Source organism: Sminthopsis crassicaudata, chromosome 2 (genome assembly GCF_048593235.1).
Source record: "Sminthopsis crassicaudata isolate SCR6 chromosome 2, ASM4859323v1, whole genome shotgun sequence".
Classification (NCBI taxonomy): Eukaryota; Metazoa; Chordata; class Mammalia; order Dasyuromorphia; family Dasyuridae; genus Sminthopsis; species Sminthopsis crassicaudata.
In genome coordinates, this window is record NC_133618.1 from 436,444,316 (window position 1) to 436,465,829 (window position 21,514).

General features: G+C 33.9%; 1 protein-coding gene across 1 annotated transcript in view; it reads left to right on the top strand.

The window, feature by feature from the left end:
• Window positions 1–17,496, top strand: part of GFPT2 (glutamine-fructose-6-phosphate transaminase 2) — a 51,893-nt gene extending 34,397 nt beyond the window's left edge. The window contains exons 8-19 of the mRNA XM_074292333.1: window positions 1,574–1,653; window positions 2,117–2,234; window positions 2,661–2,824; window positions 5,395–5,490; window positions 5,591–5,688; window positions 5,933–6,053; window positions 7,080–7,237; window positions 7,660–7,774; window positions 8,361–8,488; window positions 14,772–14,939; window positions 16,026–16,187; window positions 16,591–17,496. Coding sequence (XP_074148434.1) covers window positions 1,574–1,653; window positions 2,117–2,234; window positions 2,661–2,824; window positions 5,395–5,490; window positions 5,591–5,688; window positions 5,933–6,053; window positions 7,080–7,237; window positions 7,660–7,774; window positions 8,361–8,488; window positions 14,772–14,939; window positions 16,026–16,187; window positions 16,591–16,635 — 1,453 coding nt within the window. The 3' untranslated portion in view covers window positions 16,636–17,496. The remainder of the gene's footprint in view (window positions 1–1,573; window positions 1,654–2,116; window positions 2,235–2,660; window positions 2,825–5,394; window positions 5,491–5,590; window positions 5,689–5,932; window positions 6,054–7,079; window positions 7,238–7,659; window positions 7,775–8,360; window positions 8,489–14,771; window positions 14,940–16,025; window positions 16,188–16,590) is intronic.
• The last annotated feature ends 4,018 nt before the right edge of the window (window positions 17,497–21,514 follow it).

Consider the following 21,514-nt stretch of genomic DNA (forward strand, 5'->3'; position numbering starts at 1 on the left):
CTAGGGAAGGCTTCCTATAAAAGATGAGATACTTAAAGAAAGCTGGGGAAGTCACTAAGCAGACAGAAAAGGAAGAGGCATTTTCAGGCAAGGAGGAAAGCCAGAGAAAATGCTAGGAATCAAGAGAATGAAGTATCTTGTTTATGCCACAGCCAAGAGGTCTGTGTCACTAGATTGAAGAATTGGTGGTAGGGTGTAGGTATAAGTAGACTAGAAAGATAAGAGGGGGTGGATCATTAAGTATTTTGAAAGCCAAATGGAGGATTTTGCATTTGATCCTATCAGCATATAAAATATGTTGCAGATTGAAAGGCCCTGTTGAAATTGAGAGGTCCTGGCAACAGACTGGCTGGAGCAAGGCAGGAGGGAGCAAGATAAGAGATAGTAAGGAATCAAAAATAACTTAGGGGCTATAAGGATGATGTTGCCCTCTACAGTAATAAAGAAGGAGAGAGGGAGAATTTAGGGGTTTCCCATTCTCTTTCCAGAATGAATTCTATTCTAGACATGTTTATTTTAATATGTCTATTAGACATTCAGCTTGAGATATCTGAAAGGCAGTTGGATTTATTATCACCAAAGTCTTATTAAAGCTTTGTTGATTTATTTAAACAGATCAGAAGGAATGTATGTGGGCTAGATTCATGTGGCATCAAAGGAATAAATAGTTTATTCATCCAAGTTGCTTAGAAGCCTTCTAAACAAATATCTTACACAAATGTTGCCTTGGAGTTCATATTACTAGAGACAGAATTCTTTGTAGATTGAAAAATTCTTTCTTCTTTAAAGGCAATTAAAAAAACTTCATATTTGTTAGTGATGCTGAAATTTTACTCTAATAGAAAGATTCTGGCTAAGCATTATCTGGCTGTTTAGAATCTTGAATTCACTATAAACTACAAAATGAAGTGTTCTTTGCTTATATATATTTTGAAACATAGAATTGGTTGTTTAAAAGATAAAATTTTAAAAATATGAGTTAGATTTTTGTGGAAGAACAGCAGTAAATTAAAACAAACACTTCTCTAATTGAATGTTGCCTCTAAGCCAGAGAAATTACTTTGTCAACAAGGAGATATTTCTTGTATATTGGCATAAGTGTAGAGTAACCAGGGTCTAGGTTGGGGGAAATAGATAAGTTTGTTAACCAAACTATTTTAATTTCTTGAACTTGTAGAGAAATCTAAAAGTGAATCTGACTACTTTCCTTGTGAAATGTATGCTTCAGAAAAGTTATGTAATATTACTAAAGTTATTTAGTGTTACTAAAATCACAGATTTGTAAAGCTCTTTGAGTTACCTCATTGGGTGTAAAAATACATAAGGTCAAGGAAAAAATCTATTGGTTTTAATACATTATACTGCATATCCAAATTATGAAACCTGGAATTTTCATAGACTATGATTGAGTAATAAACAGAGAGGATACTGTTTGAAACAGGGCATCCTGTTCTTAAAACTCTAATATTTTCCCCAAAATTCAAAATTTGTCTTAATGAAAGGTAGTTGTCTCAATATATACCTATATACAAAATATTTTTATGTGTAATGTTATTCATTGTTACATTAACAGGAGAGGGAGCCCACTGCTCATTGGAGTTCGTAGTAAATATAAACTTTCTACTGAACAGATCCCCATATTATATAGGACATGTAAGTTATTTATAAAGCATGTGAAAGTTACAATTGTTGGCCAGTTCCTCAAGACTCAGCAGATTATTTAATGCATGCCAGTTCTTTGGGAAATGTGGAAGCATTAATATGTGGTGAGGATATACAGGGAAGGGAGGGAAAGAGATGAAATGCATGTAAATGTCCAAAACTTCCTTATAATCATTAGGTGACTTGGCAGGCATGATCCAGTTTTTAAAAATCTTATTCTTTAGCAGTTTAAATATTTTTGTAGAAAAATTTGAGGTTTGTAATTAGCTTCAGAATTTGATTGCTGCAGCTAATAACCTAAAAAATTAATATTTCTCTCCCAGTGTCAATCTCTTAAAATAACTGAATTCAAGATTAAGTTGACCCCATATCTAGTGCATGTTATTTATGTTTTATATTTTAATACACTGAATGGTTTGGAGTTATGAAATCAATGAAATGATTTTATTTATAGGCAATATTGAGAATGTGAAGAATATATGTAAAACAAGAATGAAGAGACTTGATAGTTCAACTTGTCTTCATGCTGTTGGGGATAAAGCAGTAGAGTTTTTCTTCGCCTCTGATGCAAGGTAATTCTCATTTTCCTCCTTCAGAACCTCACAGAGGTGGGAGAATAGAAGCAAGTAGGAAATGGAGCAAGGAAGCAAGAAAATAGTGTCTATGACAACCAGAACAACCATCCAGTCTCTGATGAACTCCAGATCCCAAACAGCCACACTGAATAAAAGGGTTTCTGGCACACTAGTCTATGTCTGGATGTACCCAGATATTCCATATAAAAGCCTATAATTTATTTCATAACCAAGCTTATACTCTTTGTATTAGAAAGAGATTTTTCTTGTGGATTTTAATCTGAATTCTCAATATTCCTCAAAAACAGTACCAATGGAGCACTGTTTTTTTTTTTTTCCCCAATGAATTATTGAGTTAAACAGCGCTTATTCTGAAATATTAGAGAGAGATCTGAATTCTGAAATCTATTTTTGTTCCTTTAGTGCTATTATTGAACATACCAACAGAGTAATTTTCCTTGAAGATGATGACATTGCAGCCGTTGCTGATGGAAAGCTCTCTATTCATCGAGTGAAACGTTCAGCTAGTGATGATCCATCTCGAGCCATCCAGACTTTACAGATGGAATTACAGCAAATTATGAAAGGCATGCATATTATCTAAAGTTCCATAAGTATAGCCTGATTCATGATTTGATATATTTTTAACTTAGCTCTTCCTAAATAAGGGCTATATCAGGATTATTAGAAGATAGAACTCAGAAGGAATGATATTAGGTCTTCTTTTCCTGTGGGTGACTCCCAAGTGCTCCAGTTAAAAATAAGCACCAGAACAGTATCTCTCAGAGGACAATAATATTAATTACATTCATATATCATTCTTTGTTTACCCATTCCTCGATTTATGTTAATCCACTTCTTTGCCATCACAAAAAGAGTTGCTATAAATATGTTTGTACATATGGGTCATTTTCTTTGCTCTCTTTAGGCATAATAGTGATGTTGCTGGGTGACAACTTTGGGGGCACAGTTGGAAAGCAAATTATTTTTCAAAATGGCTAAACAAATTCACATCTTTCTCCACCACAACCACCAATTGATAAATTGTCAAAAGATATGAACAGACAATTTCTTATTGATTTTAGAATCCTGTTCTAAACTGTTAGAAATGGAATTTGGTCTTAGCATTTTCTCAGGCAAACATTCCCTCCATGTAAGCAGCAAGGTACAGTGGGGGGGGGGGGGGAAATCACTAAATCTAAAGTCAAAGACCAAGTCTCAAATTCCAGCAATTACTATCTAAATGGCCTTAACCTCTTGGAGAGGCTTAATTTTCCCCTCTAAAATGGATGATTTTATCTGTAAGGTACTTTCTAGCTCTTAATCCTAGCCCTTGTCTTGCTATTATATTATCTTTGCAAGCCTAAGTATAGTTAAGATCTCCATCCCTCTTCTTGAAATATTAACTATAGCCTACTTTCTCTGCCTCAAGACTTCGAGATAGATATTTTATCATCTTATTCATATGATATTTTCATGAAGTTGAGGTGCTGGTAGAATAACCAACTAGCAGAGAAGAATTTAAGGGATAATATATCTTAAGAGGAGAACCAGGTTTCCATTAAAATGAGGAGTTGATGATGCTGAGTGAAATGAGCAGAACTAGGAGATCATTATACACTTCAATAGTACTATATGAGGATATATTCTGATGGAAGTAGATATTTTCAACATAGAGAAGAGCTAATCCAATTCCAATTGATCAGTGATAGACAGAATCAGCTACACCCAGAGAAGAAACACAGGGAAATGAGTGTAAACTGTTAGAATTTTTTTTTTTCTCCCCAGGTTATTTTTACCTTCCGAATCCAATTCTTCCTTTGCAACAACAACAATAACAACAAAATTCGGTTCTGCACATATATATTGTACCTAGGATATACTTTAACATATTTAATATGTATGGGAATGCCTGCCATCTAGGGGAGAGGGTGGAGGGAAGGAGGGGAAAATTCGGAACATTAGGGAGTACAAGGGATAATGTTGTAAAAAATTACCTATGCATATGTAATGCCAAAAAAGTTATAATTATAAAATTAATTAAAAAAAAAATAAGGAGTTGAGGGACAGCTACATGGTGCAGTGGAGAGAACACCAGCCCTGGAATTCAAATCTGACCTCAGACACTTAACACTTACTAACTGTGTGACCCTGGTCACGTCATTTAACCTCAATTGGCTCACCAAAAAGAAAAAAACATCCCCAAACCTAGCCACAACAATAAAATAAAGATTGAAAAGAATTTTGGTAGGAGAATTGGAGGATATAGGGAATTTAGTGAATAAAGTGAGGGTTCTAAAGGGCCCAGTGGTATAATCTAGACAATGGATAAACTATTTTAGAATAACACTGGGAAGGAAAAGGAAGGGTTACAGGAGAGAAGAAAGCAGTCATATCAAAGTAATAATAGTTAGCATTTATAAAGCACCTACTGTGTATCAGCCAAGCATTTGTAAACAAATATTATTTCTGTTGATCTTTATAACAATTATAAGAGATAGATTCTGTTACCAACCTCATTTTACAATCTAGGAAACTGAGGCCAGCAGAAATTAAGTGATTTGCTCAAGTTCACACACCTAGTATCTGCAGCCAGATCTGAATCTATGTCTTCTTAACTCCAGGCCCAGCTCTTTATCCATTGTACCTCTTAGCTTACTACTTGGAGCTGAAGTGGTAAAACTGACTAGATGAAGATCCGAATAATGGGAGACAGACTGATGTGGCAGATGATTAAACTATAGTTGATACAAGTAAAGTCCAGGGCAGAATCTGGCATCCTGGTATTTTTACCAACTGGAGCTTTCTTCTTCAGATGTGATTCAATGAACAGAACAATGGAGCTGTGGGCTCCTAAAGGTTTTCAGGTCCCAAATAATAGAGAAGCAAAGACCTAGACCTTTCTGGGATTATAAATCAGGAGAACTGCTTTAGGTCCAGCAGTTATTAATAGGGAAATTGTTTCATTTTCTAGAGCATGATCACTTAAATACGTGTAGATTTATTGGAATATTTTTCTTCACTCTTTTTGTCCCAATTAGGGTATTAAATTGTCAATTCCCTTTGTCATCAACACCAAAGTAAAGATGTCTTTTCTGATAGCATTAAAACTAGGAAAAATTAACTCATTTAACACTAAACCTGTTTGTTTACATAGGTAACTTCAGTGCCTTTATGCAGAAGGAAATCTTTGAGCAGCCCGAATCAGTTTTCAATACCATGAGGGGTCGAGTGAACTTTGAGACAAACACAGGTGATGCTGATAATTTATAATGAACATTATACCCTTGACCTTCAATACTGAACATGCTCATTTAAGTAAGAGAACTGACCCTGATTTTCATATTCTAAAGTTTTGTTAGGTGGCTTGAAAGATCACTTAAAAGAAATAAGAAGATGCAGACGATTGATCATCATTGGCTGTGGAACTAGTTATCATGCTGCTGTGGCTGTAAGTAATTATTCCCTTAGTTTCTTTTAAGATTTGACATGGGATTCTCATTACATAATTCAAAGTAAATTTCCTTCCATACACTCCCTTGGTTCATCATTGCAAAATTAAATCATTTAAGTGAAATCAGAACAATACTGACATAGCAACGAAATTATTTTTTAAAATCAGATTTTGCATTAAAAGTAAAACTGCTCATTTCGGTTGGTACGACTCGAGGTTGATGCTTTATTTTTACTTTTAGACACGGCAGGTGCTGGAAGAACTGACAGAGTTACCTGTGATGGTTGAACTTGCTAGTGATTTTCTGGATAGAAATACACCTGTGTTCAGGGATGATGTTTGCTTTTTTATAAGCCAGTCAGGTGAGTATTGTCAATGTCTTCATTTGTCCATTATGGATTTTCTTATTTAAACACAAGTAAATCCCAAATGTTGGCTTTGGCCACTTTAGTTTTCTATTTGGGGCTCTGAATCATATGAAAACACATGTGTACATGTGTGCATATGTGCATGTATACATAAGCCATGCAGAACTTTAAAATGGAGAATTTTTAAATTTCCTCTTTCAAACTTCTCTTGGCTGAGTCTACATTGCATAATGCTTCGAATGGGCATGTGTATCTTAGTAAAGGATTTGGTCCATGGGATCACTGCTTTATGACCAAATAAATAGTCATTCATGGCCAGGCCAGAAACATGCAGAATGTCCAAGCTTAGGGGGTCAGATAAGTGGGTACTAGACATTCTTCTTGCAGTCACCTCTTGTCAGGAGGAGTGGGAGATAGTGTAGTATTATAAAAATAACAATGGACTGGGAGTCACCTCTGGTTGGCTTCCAGGATCTGTCTCTATAAAACTTTGTATCCAGAACTTAGTGACTCTTTCCTAGTTCCTAGTGTGTGCCTCTTTGAAAGGAAGAAACCGTACATTGATAAGGTCTATATCAAGAAAAGGATATTCTTTTACGTATGTGACTGACTGTAGTTTGTCCTTGAACTTGTCTAGGAATTCTTGTTTTTTATACTTTGGATAAATTGGAAATAATCTGAGGGAATGAATATTTTCATTTCCATATATACAGAAACATTGCATTGGATCGAAGTAAATTTCATGCATGAGGCACATAGAATAAAAAATAAAACTAGTTTTTTTTTCTTTTTTTTTTAATTAATTTTATAATTATTTTTTTTGACAGTACATATGCATGGGTAATTTTTTTTTTTTTTTTTTTTACAACATTATCCCTTGTATTCATTTTTCCAAATTTTTCCCTCCCTCCCTCTGTTTTCTCCCCTAGATGACAGGCAATCCCATACATATTAAATGTGTTACAGTATAACCTAGATAATAGTTTAAATTAATGTATGTGAAATGTGCATTCTTTGTAGGTGAAACTGCCGATACAATTATGGCCCTGCGTTACTGTAAGGATCGCCGGGCTCTAACAGTGGGTATTACAAACACAGTGGGGAGTTCCATATCCAGGGAGACTGACTGTGGTGTACATATCAATGCAGGGCCTGAAATTGGCGTGGCAAGCACAAAGGTAATTTCTGTTCATTTCAGTTTTTGTATCTCTCTTTGGTATCATTTTCCAATTAAACAAAGACTGCGACAGAAAGCCAGCCTAAATGAAGTGACTAATTTATATTAACAATCGCCATCATTAACCACACTTAAATTTTACACTTTAAGAATGGTTTATTACTTGAATACCCCTTTTTTGGGAGACCATTCTATAGTAGTTTAAAAAAAAACTGAACTAGGACATTGGAAAGTCTAGATTTCAATTCTAGCTCTGTCAGATGACCTCAGGAAGTGATTTTTTTCTCATCTGTAAAGTAGATATAATATGTAATCTGTTTATTTCAGAAAGTAGTTTTGAAGACAAAAATTATGATAATGTGTGAAAGCAACTAACTGTAAAATCACTATACAAATGTGAGTTGGTATCACTATTATCTACAGGCTTATACCAGTCAGTTCATCTCCTTGGTAATGTTTGGCCTGATGATGTCTGAAGATCGAATTTCATTGCAAAGCAGGAGACAAGAAATCATCAATGGATTGAGATGTTTACCTGGTATGTTAATTATTTTTAAAACCTAAAAATATTTCCAGACATATTTGGAAACAACTTTGAGAAGCAGATTTTTAAAAGTAGACAACAACTGGGAATATGGGAAACTTGCTGGTGTGTCCCTATTATATCTGTTTTATATCCCCATCTCTGGCCATGTACAATTAGAACTAGGCTCACATTAAGACTACTAATAGAGCTGTGTCCTACTATAGAATAGGGGTAAAGCAAGATTTGGAGAGAGGATGAGGGTTCTTTCCATTATAAGGCAGAAAGAAATGGATTTATTTTAAAATTTAATTCTCTTTAGGTGAAAACCACATCTGAAATTTTTATATTATAGACTACAAAATTGATAAATATATTAAGGAAATCACCTTATTAATATAAATCCCAGATCTGAAATGAAAAATTTTAGTTTAACAGGCAGAATTTTTCTAATGTGAACATAAATTACATTTGAAATTAAATTTTTAAAAAAGACTAAAGTCATCATTGATTTCTTTACAATTTCAAATATCACAATTTTTCATTAGCAACATCTAAAGAAATATGTATAATAGTGTTTACTTTTCTCTGCATACTCTAGAGATGATTAAAGAAGTTTTGTCTTTGGATGAGAAGATACATGACTTGGCCCTTGAACTTTATAAGCAAAGATCCCTTTTGGTGATGGGCCGTGGGTATAACTACGCAACTTGCCTGGAAGGAGCTTTGGTAGGTCTTTTTGGCTCCAGGTGTTTTTCTTTATTGGGCATATAGATGTTTTATTATGATGCATTGTGCTATTTTATATTTATTGAATAGCTGTTCCAATGACTCCTTAGGGGTTGTTTTCTGGTGTCTAAAGTGCTGAGACACCTGCTGTTGTTAAAAATGCAAATCCCCCTACGCTTTCTTATCCTAGGATTATTATTTTGGGTCAACCCCCTCATTTGATGTTATCTTTAAAAATTTTCCAAATACTTAACTGGGTTGGTAAATGATAGATTTAAGTTCAATAAATACTTGGAACTACTGTGTGCCATACTTCTCCATATAAGCTATGGGACTGTGTGGGGAAATTCTGGGAATTTCTTAATCACATTTATTATGCATCTATTGTATATCAGGCACTATACAGACCATATACAAATTATATATATGTATTAATACTTTGTATTCTTTATATTAATATTCCAAAGCTGAACACAAACCCTTCCATGCCCTAGGATCACAGATTTGAACTAGATGAGACCCCAGAGGTCCTCTAGTCCAAATTGCTACTTTTGATAGATGAGAAAATGGAGGCAAAAAGGTTAAATGATTTATTCAAGATCACAAAGGTAGTGCATGATTGTTAATCTTGTATTTCCGAAAGTCATCCATAAAGGATTTATCCAATTTGGAAGCAGCCTTCATTGGGTTAATTATCATCTCAAGGGTACTGATGCAGCACTTGGAAGTTCAGCTTGTTATTTCTCATTGCTACTACATGACTGACCTACTTTCTTTCCCTCAGTTTTATGTCACTTATTAGGTAAAGATATTTAGGTAAAATGCCAAAATGTAGGCATACCTACTAGTTATATACCCATCATCCTTTAGGTTACTTGTAATTTTAATCTAGTCGAGATTGTTTATTACATGATGTTTTGCCATTTAGCATCACTGAAACAATATTAATGTTAAAGAGAGCAGTTTTTGCATCCTTGAACAGTCTGGGATCATTGAAAGCCTGACACAGTTTTTCAAATGCCCTAATTCAAATGATGTAGCCTGATTTTTCACTTCCTGCTCAATTATGAAAACAGTTGATTGTCTATCTACAAATGCCTATCCTAAATTGGTAATATCCACCTGCATTTCCCTATTTGTGCAATATATAGTATTCTTACCCTTAATTTTTTCAGTGTCAATGGTTCAATTAATTTCTTGTACATTATGCTGTATTTTACTAAGGGAGAGTACTATTACAGAGTTAAGTGTGATTAACACAATATTATCTGTACATTTAGAGACACTTACCATGAATAGAATCTTTTTTTGTTTGGACCCTTTGGACAGCGAGGTGGTACATGGATAAAGTACCAGACCTAGAGTCAGGAAGACTCAACTTCCTCCAACACTTAGTAGCTGTGTGACTCTAGGCAAACCATTTAACTGTATTTGCCTCAGTTTCCTTATCTATAAAATGAGCTGGAGAAGGAAATGGCAATCGCTCCAATATTTTTACCAAGAAAACCCAAATGAGGTCATGAAGACTCAGATCTAAAAAGACTGAAAAATAGCAACTGAACCCTATATAAAACATCTTTCATTGCAGAAACAATCCCCTTAGACTAGCATTTCTCTCTTTGTACTTCATTAGATAAACTTCAATGGAGCACTGAAAAAAGTTATAGTTTTTACATAGTTACATTTGTCAATCTCATATAATTTTCACATTCATGAGGAGAATTTTCAAGACTGAATTTTATTCATATGTTTTTTTATGAACAGTGGACATGGTAGGATCCTATGAATCTCAAACAAGCATATGACATTCTGCTGAGTTTCAGTGTGATCTCCTAAGGTTTTGAGGCTACATTCAATTTTATCTAGACATGATTACAAGGAATGTCGTTATCTACAGCAAATTCATCCATAAAAATCTGCCTGTTCTCATATTTAGATGAAAACTACCCTCAATGAATGCATAAACCAAACACAAAAATATTTTTTTTTTTTAAATAAGAAAACATATTTAAGTTGATGGTTGAAGTTTTATGGCTTTTTTTTGTTTTGTTTTGTTAAAATCACTACTATTTTATGTAAGGATAGTAAAGAAAGAAGTATCTCCCTATTTTTAAAATATCTTCAAAATTTGTCCTTGAACATCTTATGAATTTTTGCCTATGTTTGGTCAGGTCCAGCTTCTGTTCCCAAGTTCATTTCCATAAGTGTTTTTTCCATTTCTTTATGAGTTTGTGTCCTAAATCAAATTCTCTTTGGCTATCATCCCTACTGTTTGGCAAGGAGATTGTGTTTGCTGGCTAATGTGGATTAATTCTTGTTTTGCTTCCTAAATTTGGTGATTATTTTGTATCAATTAAACTTTTCTTTGATTTATTTATGTATCATTTACAAGATATATTAATATGGGAAATTCTATATAATAATAGCATATACAATTTTCATTCCATTCTGATTTTTTAAAAATATTCATGACATATATATATGAGACTTCTAGGTTTTTGACATTCACCATTTCTTGATCTCAATATTTTTTCAACCTAATTTTTGCCACATTCCCCAAGACTCACTTTCACTGAACTTGGAGAAGTAGAATATCTGTTGGCTGAGTTTGGAGAATCTCATTAAATTTTTTATTTCTCTCTTTTGCAACAAATTCTGTCACATAAATAGCAATTATCTTCCTTATTATCCTCACATAAGGCACCATAAGGATCAAATATCCTATAAATTGTATTTTTTGCCTGGGGGTATATCAACTCAATGTTTCTTCAAATTCACTTAAGATTATCTTTAGGTCATAGGCATTTCTACTTTTCCCTAAAGCAAATCATTAGCCCACTGTTTTTCCTGTCTTTCCCAGCTAAGACATCTCATCCAACTTTCTTAGACTTGCCTAGGCAACTTTCTGAATGTATTCTGAAACCAGAAAGACCCTTTGTTTTTAGCAATAAACTTCCTTCAATTACTTGACATTTCTTGCTCTGATAGCTACGATTTGTAAAAATTTACTTTTTTTCCTTTAAAAAGTCATTCAAAGTTCTCTACTATCTAGTTCTTTGATTCATTTTGTATAACAAAGTTTTCTGATGTGTAGCTTGATTTCCCTAGGACTACCTTAAAAACCCTTCTCTATATACTTTATAATTGCAATTTGGAATAGTTCCTTATTCCTAGAGATTCCTCTCTTCCCCATCTCCACTTTCAGAATCCTTATTTTGTTCCAAAATACATCTCAGTTGCTATCCCTAATCACCTTGACCAAAAGTATCTTTAGATTTTGTATAGCAATATGTCTACATATCTCCTTTGTTTTCATCTTCTTATACTATACGCCAGTATAATGTAATCTCCATGAGGACATGGACTGTGTTAATTTTCTTAATATCTTTCTCCAGAACATAATACCATGACTTCTTACAGTTGTTTTTTTTTTGTTTGTTTTTTATTGATTAAAATGACTGAAATAAATTTGATAGAATTTTCATTTTTTTCATTCAATATTGTTAACTTTGCTTGAGATAACAACTTTACATTAACATTAACAACTTTAGCAAGTTTATTAATTTGGTTCTTGTTGCTCTTTAATGAAGAATGATTATTTATAATATTTTATACATTCATAAGAAGTATGTTTCCATAGGAATATTAAATGAGAAGACTTTTGGGAGAGGTTACCAGGGACCTCATAATCTCTCTGAAAAGTAACAAAAGAATTTTCAATTAGACAAACAAGGAGACTCTCTTAAAAAGAAATGTTTGTTGGGAAGTGTCTTTTTATCTGTGAGGCAAAAAGGAAGGAAGACTCCAAGTACAGAGGTGGCTTTTTATAAAGTTTAGATGAAAAGGGGTGGAGAGATTATAACATTAGTGGGGAATGGAGGACTAATAGAGGAATTTTTTTAGACATTAGAGAAGAAGCTGTTTATTGGGGAGAGATTAAAGCATGGAGCTTGATTTTGAGAGTGACAGCAATTTATTTAAGATGAATAGGCACATCTCAAAGCATGAGATCACCAGAGATGAGGAAATAGTAAGGAAATATAGAGAAAAATATTAAGGAAATAAAGAGAGATATATAAGGATGAGAAGGATTATGATTAGATAAAGGGATTTGGGAGTTATTGAACATAAATAAAGTGCCAAGCCTAGAGTTGGAATATCCAAGTTCAAATCCAGCCTCAGAGTTACTAGTTGTTGCCTCAGTTTATTCAATTATAAAAGAGAGAATACCTATTTCACAGGATTGTTGTGAGGATCAAATGAGATAATATTCATGAAAAGCACTTACCACAGGGCCTGACACATAGTAGGCCTTATAATATAGATTCTTATTTGGTTCCCTCTTTCCTTAACTCTGGAAGTGGAATATTTATGTCTAATGGCAATATCAAGAGTAAGCATAATTATCTCTGTGTGAAACTAAGAGTGGGGGAAGAGATTATGAGAACTGAGCAGACCGATCAACTGGGAAATTGTATTATAGGAGTGAGACCTCAATGGAATCCTCAAGTCTTGGCTCTTTCATTCTTTGTTCCTGGACCAATATATTTTCCAATTTATTTTTTAACTGTCCTCAACTACTCTCATCTTTATATTGAAGTCACTTAGTATCATAGTATATGTTGATTTTATTTTGGAAGATCATAAGTTCTTAATAGAATTTCTCTACCATGACTTGCCCAACAAACATTGATAGAGAAGCTACAATTATTTTCAAGGTAGTCTTTTTGCAAATACTTATCATAAATATTGCAATATTGCATAAGATTTTTCTTGTCTTTTTTTTATTTAATAAAACCACCTCTTTTATCTGTGGTTGGTCATTGTGTTGATCAGAGTTCTTTATTCTTTCAAAGTTGTTTCTCTTTACAATGTTGTTATTGTATAAATTGTATATTTGTTCTGCTTACTTCTCCCTGTACCAATCCATACAAACCTTTCCAGGTTTCTCCAAAAAAATTCTATACATCACTTCTTACAGAATATTATTCTATTATATTCCATACTATAATTTATTCAGTCATTCCTTAATATTGATGAGCACTTCCCCTTCATTCCCAGTTCTTTGGTATCAAAAAGACTATAAAAAATATAAGGCATTATAAAATATTTTCCTCTTCCTCTTTTGTTGCCTTTGGGTTTTAGAAGACTAGTGGTATCACTGAGTGAAAAGGTTTTGCTCAGTTTAGCAACTCTGGAGGCATACTTACAAATTGTTTTCCATAATGATTATATCAGTTCAGTCCCAGGACAATATATCAGTGTGTTGTTTTTGTTTGTTTGTTTTTTGCCATTCTCCCAACATTTGCAATTTTCCTTTTTTTGTCAATTTTGCCAATCTGGATGAGTATGAGATAGGCTAGCTTTAATTTGCATTTCTCTACTTGTTAGTGATATGGAAAATTTCTTGATATCTATTGATAGTTTGAGTTTCTTCCTTAGAAAATTGTCTTTTGAAATCTTTTGACCATTTATCAAGTAAGGAATTCCTCTTATGCTTAAACATTTGAATCAATTCCTTATATATCTTGAAAAGGTAAACCTTATCTGAAGAATTTATTACAAATATTTTCCCCATTGATCTGTTTTCCTTTAAATTTTTGCTCAATTGGTTTCATTTCTGCAAAATGTTCAAATGTTATATAATCAAAATTGTCCATTTGATCTTCTTTTATTATCTCTATCCCTTCTTTGACTATGAACTCTTTGGCTATAGACATTGGTCTGAAAAACAGTTTCTTCTTGCTTCTCTAATTTGCCACATTTATATTTCTGAAAGATAAAGAAGACCTTGTATATTATCAATGGACTTTCTGAAGTGCTTTTTATATTTCTTATGCTTCAGTTGTCTGCATGTTCAAGAAAATTACTCTGTTAATTACATGAGTTTGCTGTTTAATGATTTAATCCATTTAATCTAACCAATAATCTGTAAACAATTCATTAAATATTTCTAAAAGGAGAATTTGAGGAATATTTTCTAATGCTCCCTAATTAAATGACCCAACTTTATTGGTAATTAAAAATAAAGTTATATGTACTTTGAAGTGATTTTTTTTAAAAAAAAAGTAATATGAGATTAGAAGTGGAATAAAAATAATCATATCCTACAACAAGAAATTTGCTTTATGGAAAGAATTGGGGTTGTTTAAAGTAGCAATATGTTAAACTAATCTGAGATAATAGTTTTTGCTTTTAAATTATTGGTGTCTGGAACAAAGGAGATACTTGACAAATAGCTAATTGAAATATTTTCATTTTTTCTTTTATATTCACTTACTAGAAAATCAAAGAGATCACATATATGCACTCAGAAGGCATCTTAGCAGGAGAGCTGAAACATGGACCTTTGGCCCTAATAGATAAGCACATGCCAGTTATCATGGTCATCATGAAAGATCCTTGCTTCACTAAATGTCAGAATGCCCTGCAGCAGATCACTGCTCGCCAGGTAATTACAGATTCTACTAAAAATTAGGTATATTTTTTATCTTTCACATGGAAATATGCACCTTGCTAATGCTCAATTGTTTTGACATGGACTGCAATGAACCATTTACATACCCTCCTAGGCCTCTGTATTAGAATAACAGCATATATTTAGGGATTGATTGGCTAGGGGTACGACACAATCTGTCAGGGTCATAGAAAAGAATTAGTCTGATGACAATGTAGACTATGATGTGGTTTTGTTAATAAATAATTATATAGTTTGCTGATAATGCATGGATACAGTTTTACCAATTCAGGACACACAGGATGAAACATGACTAGGTAAAGGAATTTCCCCCAGTTAAGTCTCAGTTTTGGAAATTAGAGGAAAGAGGTCAAACCACAAAATTTTCATAGACATAAAAGCAATAGAAAGGTTAGATTTTAGCAAGTAAATAAATATGACTCTGGTGGAAAGATGCATGAGTTCTGAGAGAACTGAAATTGTTGTCAGGATCTGGTTCAGATCTCAGTGACTTTGAACTAGTCTTTTCTCTGATCCACAGAATCTTTCTTTTAAAATGAGGAACTTGGGCTAAAGGGAAGAAGATGGGTGTAAAGGAAGGTGAGAAGCCTAATGAGGAGCTAAAGGTGGTAATAAAGGACATTTTGAAAACATTTCAGTAAAGACAGGAAATTGAAATCCAAGAAATTCTTACTCATTAGAAGACATCTAATCACCTTAGTCATAAATAGAAGCACTGGGAAAAACTTAGTGGCAGGCATGCCAAACTTAACTTAAAAGAAATAGGAGGGGAGGAAAGGAGGGAAGGAGAAAGGAAGGAAGGAAAGAAAAGAGGGAAGAAGGAAAGAAGGGAAAGGAGGAGGAAAGGGGAGAGAGGAAGGAAGAATATTAAATGCTTACTATGTGCCAACTACTATCTTAAGCTCTGGGAATACAAATATGAAAGCAAAACAATCCCTGACCTCAAGAAGTTTACATTGTAATGGGAGAAACAACACAAAAGAGACCTACATTCTGTGTTTAGGGTATCTGCTGATAATAGAAAAAAGGTATTCATGTTTTCATTTGTATTTGTTTTAGGGTCGACCAATTATATTATGTTCTAAAGATGATACGGAGAGCCCAAAGTATGCATATAAAACGATTGAACTGCCACATACAGTTGATTGTCTCCAAGGAGTCTTAAGTGTTATTCCTTTACAACTCCTTTCATTCCACCTGGCTGTTCTCAGAGGATATGATGTAAGTCTAATCTATTTTTAGATTTTCCAATTAGGGCAGTAAGGATGAGGGCACTTGTTAATGCCTTTCTCTTCAGACAGAGAGGAAATGGGCATTAAAGTAACTTGAATGAAAAAGCTCTTCTCTGGTTTTTCAAAGACACTTTAGCATAGAAATCTATATAGTAATGGATTTTAAGTACCTGTACTTTAGGATATGAACCTTAGTCTGTGAAGAGAAAAAGTACTCAATTGACAGTCTTCTACACAAGTAGTATTTGTGGTATTAGCCAGAATTTTCTTTATATTTGTAGGTCACAGGAGGAGATTATTAATGTACTTTCTATCATTTTCTGGCATGCTAATATGTAGAGTAGATTGCTATAATATATTGTATACTGAGATCCTGTGATTTCTCATTCTAGGTGGACTTTCCTAGAAATCTGGCTAAATCTGTAACTGTGGAATAAGAACATGAGATTTTGGGGGATATGCATTTGCCACTCAAGTGTTGCAAAGCTCTACAAACTCAAAGGTTTGTAGGTTACACACCTGTCAATAGAATGAGAAGATAAACTGGAAAGAGAATGCATTCTAGAGTACAATGTTTAATTGCAGCTTTAAAAGCTCTCAATGTGCCTTGTACCCAAGTGCTTTTGCTTATAGCAAATACTGTTTCTAGATGTCCTGGAATTGCCAAAGGAGAAGGAAAATCATTGTTTACATATGGTATACAGGATGAACTTTTCTACTACTGTGCAATATATATATATGTATGTATGTATACAGCTCTCTTCAGAGTAACTGTGAACATTTTTTTTAAGCCAACACTTTAGTTTTAAAAGATAAAATATTTATAACTACAGTTGTATAGCTTCTAAGTTATTTTTTTAGTATTTTGCTTGTCTATAGCAGTGCTAATGCCCAGCCTGTAAATCCTGAATGTGCACCAGGGCTTTGTCTGTTTGTGATACCAATCTACAGGTGTAATTCACAACCTAACTTTGAATGGAAAAGTGTCACTTTGCTTCCCTTCCTACTTTCTTCACCTAGATCTCTAATGCTTCTCACACCATTGCAAAGCCCACATATCTCGGGTAATTCTTTGGCAATTTCCTCTCTTACCTGTGGCTGAATTTCCTTAAGCTCTCAAACTTCAGTTTTATCTAACAATAGCTCTCCTAAAACCAAAGCAATGTTTTGGTTCCTTTTTAAAGCTGCTTGAAATTAACTCCTTCAGGAGGCCAATTTCAAGCAGGATACTTTGATCTCTATTTATAAGCCTGTATAATTAAATTACTATGCAATCAAAATAAAAATATTGCAATTTTTTTCTTGTGTAGTCTTTTACTTGGTTCCTTTGTACTCTTAGAATAATGAATGCATCCAACATCTTTAGGATCTGAATATCCCCCCTTCCCTAGAAATCTCTCTAATAAAATGTTGCTCTTGAATTGTGGATAGTCCTAATATAAAAAAACAGAAATTTCTTTGGTTTTGTAACTTATACAAAACTTATTGCTAAAATGTAAGGCACCACCTGGGCATTACAATATAGTGAGCAGGACAGGAAATCACATTTGGATCCCACTTAAGTTATTGGCCAGTTCCCTTATTACCAGGGGAAATTCCAACCATTTCTCTATATCTCTATACATTAGCTATTCAAATTCCTGGATTATTGCCAGATCTGCATGATTTTTAAAGTAACCAAAATTTAAATCAAGTTGTTTTGCTAGTAGGGATGAGAACTGAGGTTGTCTCCAATTTGATACATTGAGCATCACTCTAGCTAAACAGAAGCATAAAAACTGCTGCAATATTAGCAAAAGCTGGTATAATCATTTGTATATAGGTTTCATCTCATATAAGATCCATTTCTTTTTTCTTGTGCAAGCCATGTAGCACAGGTCCAATATTAATGGGCAAGAGAGTGTTAACTATTATCAAATGTGAATATTAAAAATTAAAAATAGCTGGGTTAAATGAAATTCTAAAAATAATTTTTCTCTAAAACATCATATAAAGAATAATTATATATAACAAAGAGAGATATTCCCTGTAGATACCCCAAGTATACCTGTTTTTGAATGTTATACTGACTGCATTAAGCTCCATAACATTATAGGGCCACTTTGAGAAGATCCATGAGTACTTAAGAGAGATCTTACCATAAGAAAAAAACTAAAGGTATGAAAAATACCTGTTATCCAATTCTTGGCATAAAGTTGAACAACCAGTTCATTTAATCAGTATGTCAGTGGTACATCTATCTGGAACAAGTACCTAACATGGACAGTAAATTGAACTCTCAATTGAATAATTCAATAAACATTAAGTATCTACTATGTGCCAGGTACTAGGCTAGGTACTGGGGATACAAACAAAAAAATAAAATAAAAAAAGATAGCCCTTGTCCTTGAGGAGTTTACAATGTAATAGAGGAAGACAACACACAAATGGAAGTTGGAAAAAAGTGGAGGAGACACCAGGAGATTGTTGTTTCAGAAGTTAAAGGCTGTTAGGGAGAGTTTCTGAAACAATATTAATTTTACTTCATTTTAAATGAAACCTAATCATTCCCTGAGGTGTAGCCCTCTCCTTTGGAAACTACTCTGTACATTATCCCTGACTTTCAGAGCCAAGTAGAATGTAGATGAACTCATCTCTTCCTCTTATTTCTCTTCTATTCCTTCTTTTGAGGGAATAGAAGGCCTCTTTTTTCAATACCCTTGTGGTTAATTTATAGCATTCATTCTCTATCCAAACTAATTGTTTTCATTTATGAATTTCCATTTCATTCTCCCAGCTTCCTTAATAACTTCAATACCTAAAGCTTTCATTCTTCCATTCCATCTTATCTCTGCTATCATTCTCAGGGGTCAGCAAATATTTTTTGATATCACTACTTTCTTAACTTCCTCATTCTCAGTATCCTCCATTCTGTTTCAACCACATACCTACAGGGTGACATTTTGGATTTCATAGCACAAAATTGTACTGCTTCCTCAGAAGCAACTTCATAGTTATTTCTAGTGTTTCACACACACACACACACACACACACACACACAAACACATACACACACACACACCCTAATCAGTTGCCAAGTTTTACCAGTTTCACTGTCTTAAAACTAGTATCTATCCCCTTTTCTCTATGACACTATTACCATCTTAATCCAGGCCCTAATCATTTCTCACCTAGACAACTACAACACACTTCTGATTGGTCTCCCCACATTCAGTCTCTCCCTTCTACAGCTTATTTTTACACAACTGCCAAAATGATATTCTTGAAACAAATGTGTGAAGCTCACAATAGAGAGTAGCAAGACAAGTACAGGTTGTAAATTTTCTTTTTGTTATCCCTAGCCCATATAAGCAGAGTGTCCACACATAGTAGGTGCTTAATGATTGATCCAGAACTTGAAATTTCACTCTTAGGTCACAACTACCTAATTTTTCCATCTGTTTAAAAATAGAGTTTAGATTTTTGAATCACAGATTACAATCCTGAAATATACTTAACAAAGGCTAGTAAAATATGTACCAGATATCTTAGAAAAAAAAATCAAAAAATGATGGAAAACCTGAGGGAAAGTAACCATTCTATTCTACATTTTGTGAGAGGAAAAAAAAGGAAATTTGGTCAGTCTAGGAAAGCATATTATCAAAGAGTTTAGAGGGGGAAATAGAGAGACTCTTTAATGGAGTAAAATATTTTTAAAGAAATCAGCCTAGGAGAGATGGTAGATAGTCAGGAATAAAATTCTAAAAACATGGGAACAATTCCAGTAAGAAGGAAAAAATATACTCAACGAATATGGAAATATGTTTAGAAGAAGTGCACATGTTTAACCTGTATTGGATTGCTTACTATCTTGGAGGGGGGGTAGAGGTTAAAAAATTTGGAACACAAAAGTTTTGCAAAGGTTAATGTTGAAAACTATCTTTGCATGTATTTGGAAAAATAAAATATTTAAAAAGAAATAGCCTCTCTATTCTTTGTAGTACACTATACTTTAATTCCCAGCTTTAAACATTTTCATTGAGTATCTTTGCCTGGAATACTCTTTTTCCTATCTCTGCCTAGTTTTGTGGCTTACTATTTATGTATCAGTCAAAATCCTACTTTCTGCAAGAAGCCTTTCCCAGTCCCCAATCTATCCTGGATATATCTTACTTGTATTTAGATGTTTTCATGTTCTCTCCATTATTAGACTTGAGTTTCCTGAAAGCCAGGGCTGGATTTTTGTTTATTTTTTGTTGTTATTGTTCGTTCTTTGTATTCCCATCACTTACCAAAGTATCAGGCACATAGTAGGAACTTAGTAGATGCTAGTTGTTTGACAGACCTGTTAGATTATGAGGGATGCTGGGGCAAGTGTTTATATTTCAATGAGTTTTATCAATTATCTTATACTAATCTTGTAGAGATGGTATAAAGTTATGGATTATATTATAATGCAATTAAATGGATTCAGAACTAATTAAAGGGTTAGCCTGGAAGAGCAGATATTAATGATTCATTGATAATATGGAAGTATGTCTCCAGTGGAATGCCATAGGGTCCTGAACTTGGCTATTAAACATTTTTATCAATATAAAGGCATAGGTGGCAGATTCATCAAATTTGTTAATAACACAGCTGATAGGAATAGTTACAGAGGACTGCAGATAGTGGGGGGACTCTGGGTAATCTATAAGACCTTTAACCCAGAAGAAACCAGCTGACAGGGAGGGGTAGAGCTGTAGACAAAGGGTAATTTTTTTTTTTTTTCAGGGACTTGGCTCAAACTGGAAGATGTTTCCCAAATGAAAACCTTCCAAAGCTGGGCAGGACCTTTCTGGATTGGAAAACTTTTGAAAATGGTTCTGTTGATAAAGGCATTACATGCCATGTTAATTGAGGGTAAAGGTGTGTAAAGTCCCAGACTAGCTTTCTGGAGACCTTGGCACCAGCCTTGCTCTTTAGTGGAGGACTGAAGGAGGCAGGAGAGCCACCAGGATGGTCAAAGATGGAGAGTATGTCTATTTCCAGTCTTCTCAACACTTAACTACCTCAGTATGATTATTATATCATTACAGCACACGAAGTATGTGTGCTCTATAGAATGATTATCTCATCAATCACACTGAGTAAGTGCTAACTATAAGCAACCTGCTGTAAGTATCCTTTGCTTCAAGTAGAACACAGGTGGTCATACCCTCCTTGACTTATCAGGAAAAGGTGTGAACACCAAGGGAAATGGGGAGCCAAACCACATATTGTCAGCAGGTTTCTTCTGGGCTAACTTACACAGAGTTCCCTCATTATCTGTGGCCCTCTACAAATAGTAACACCATA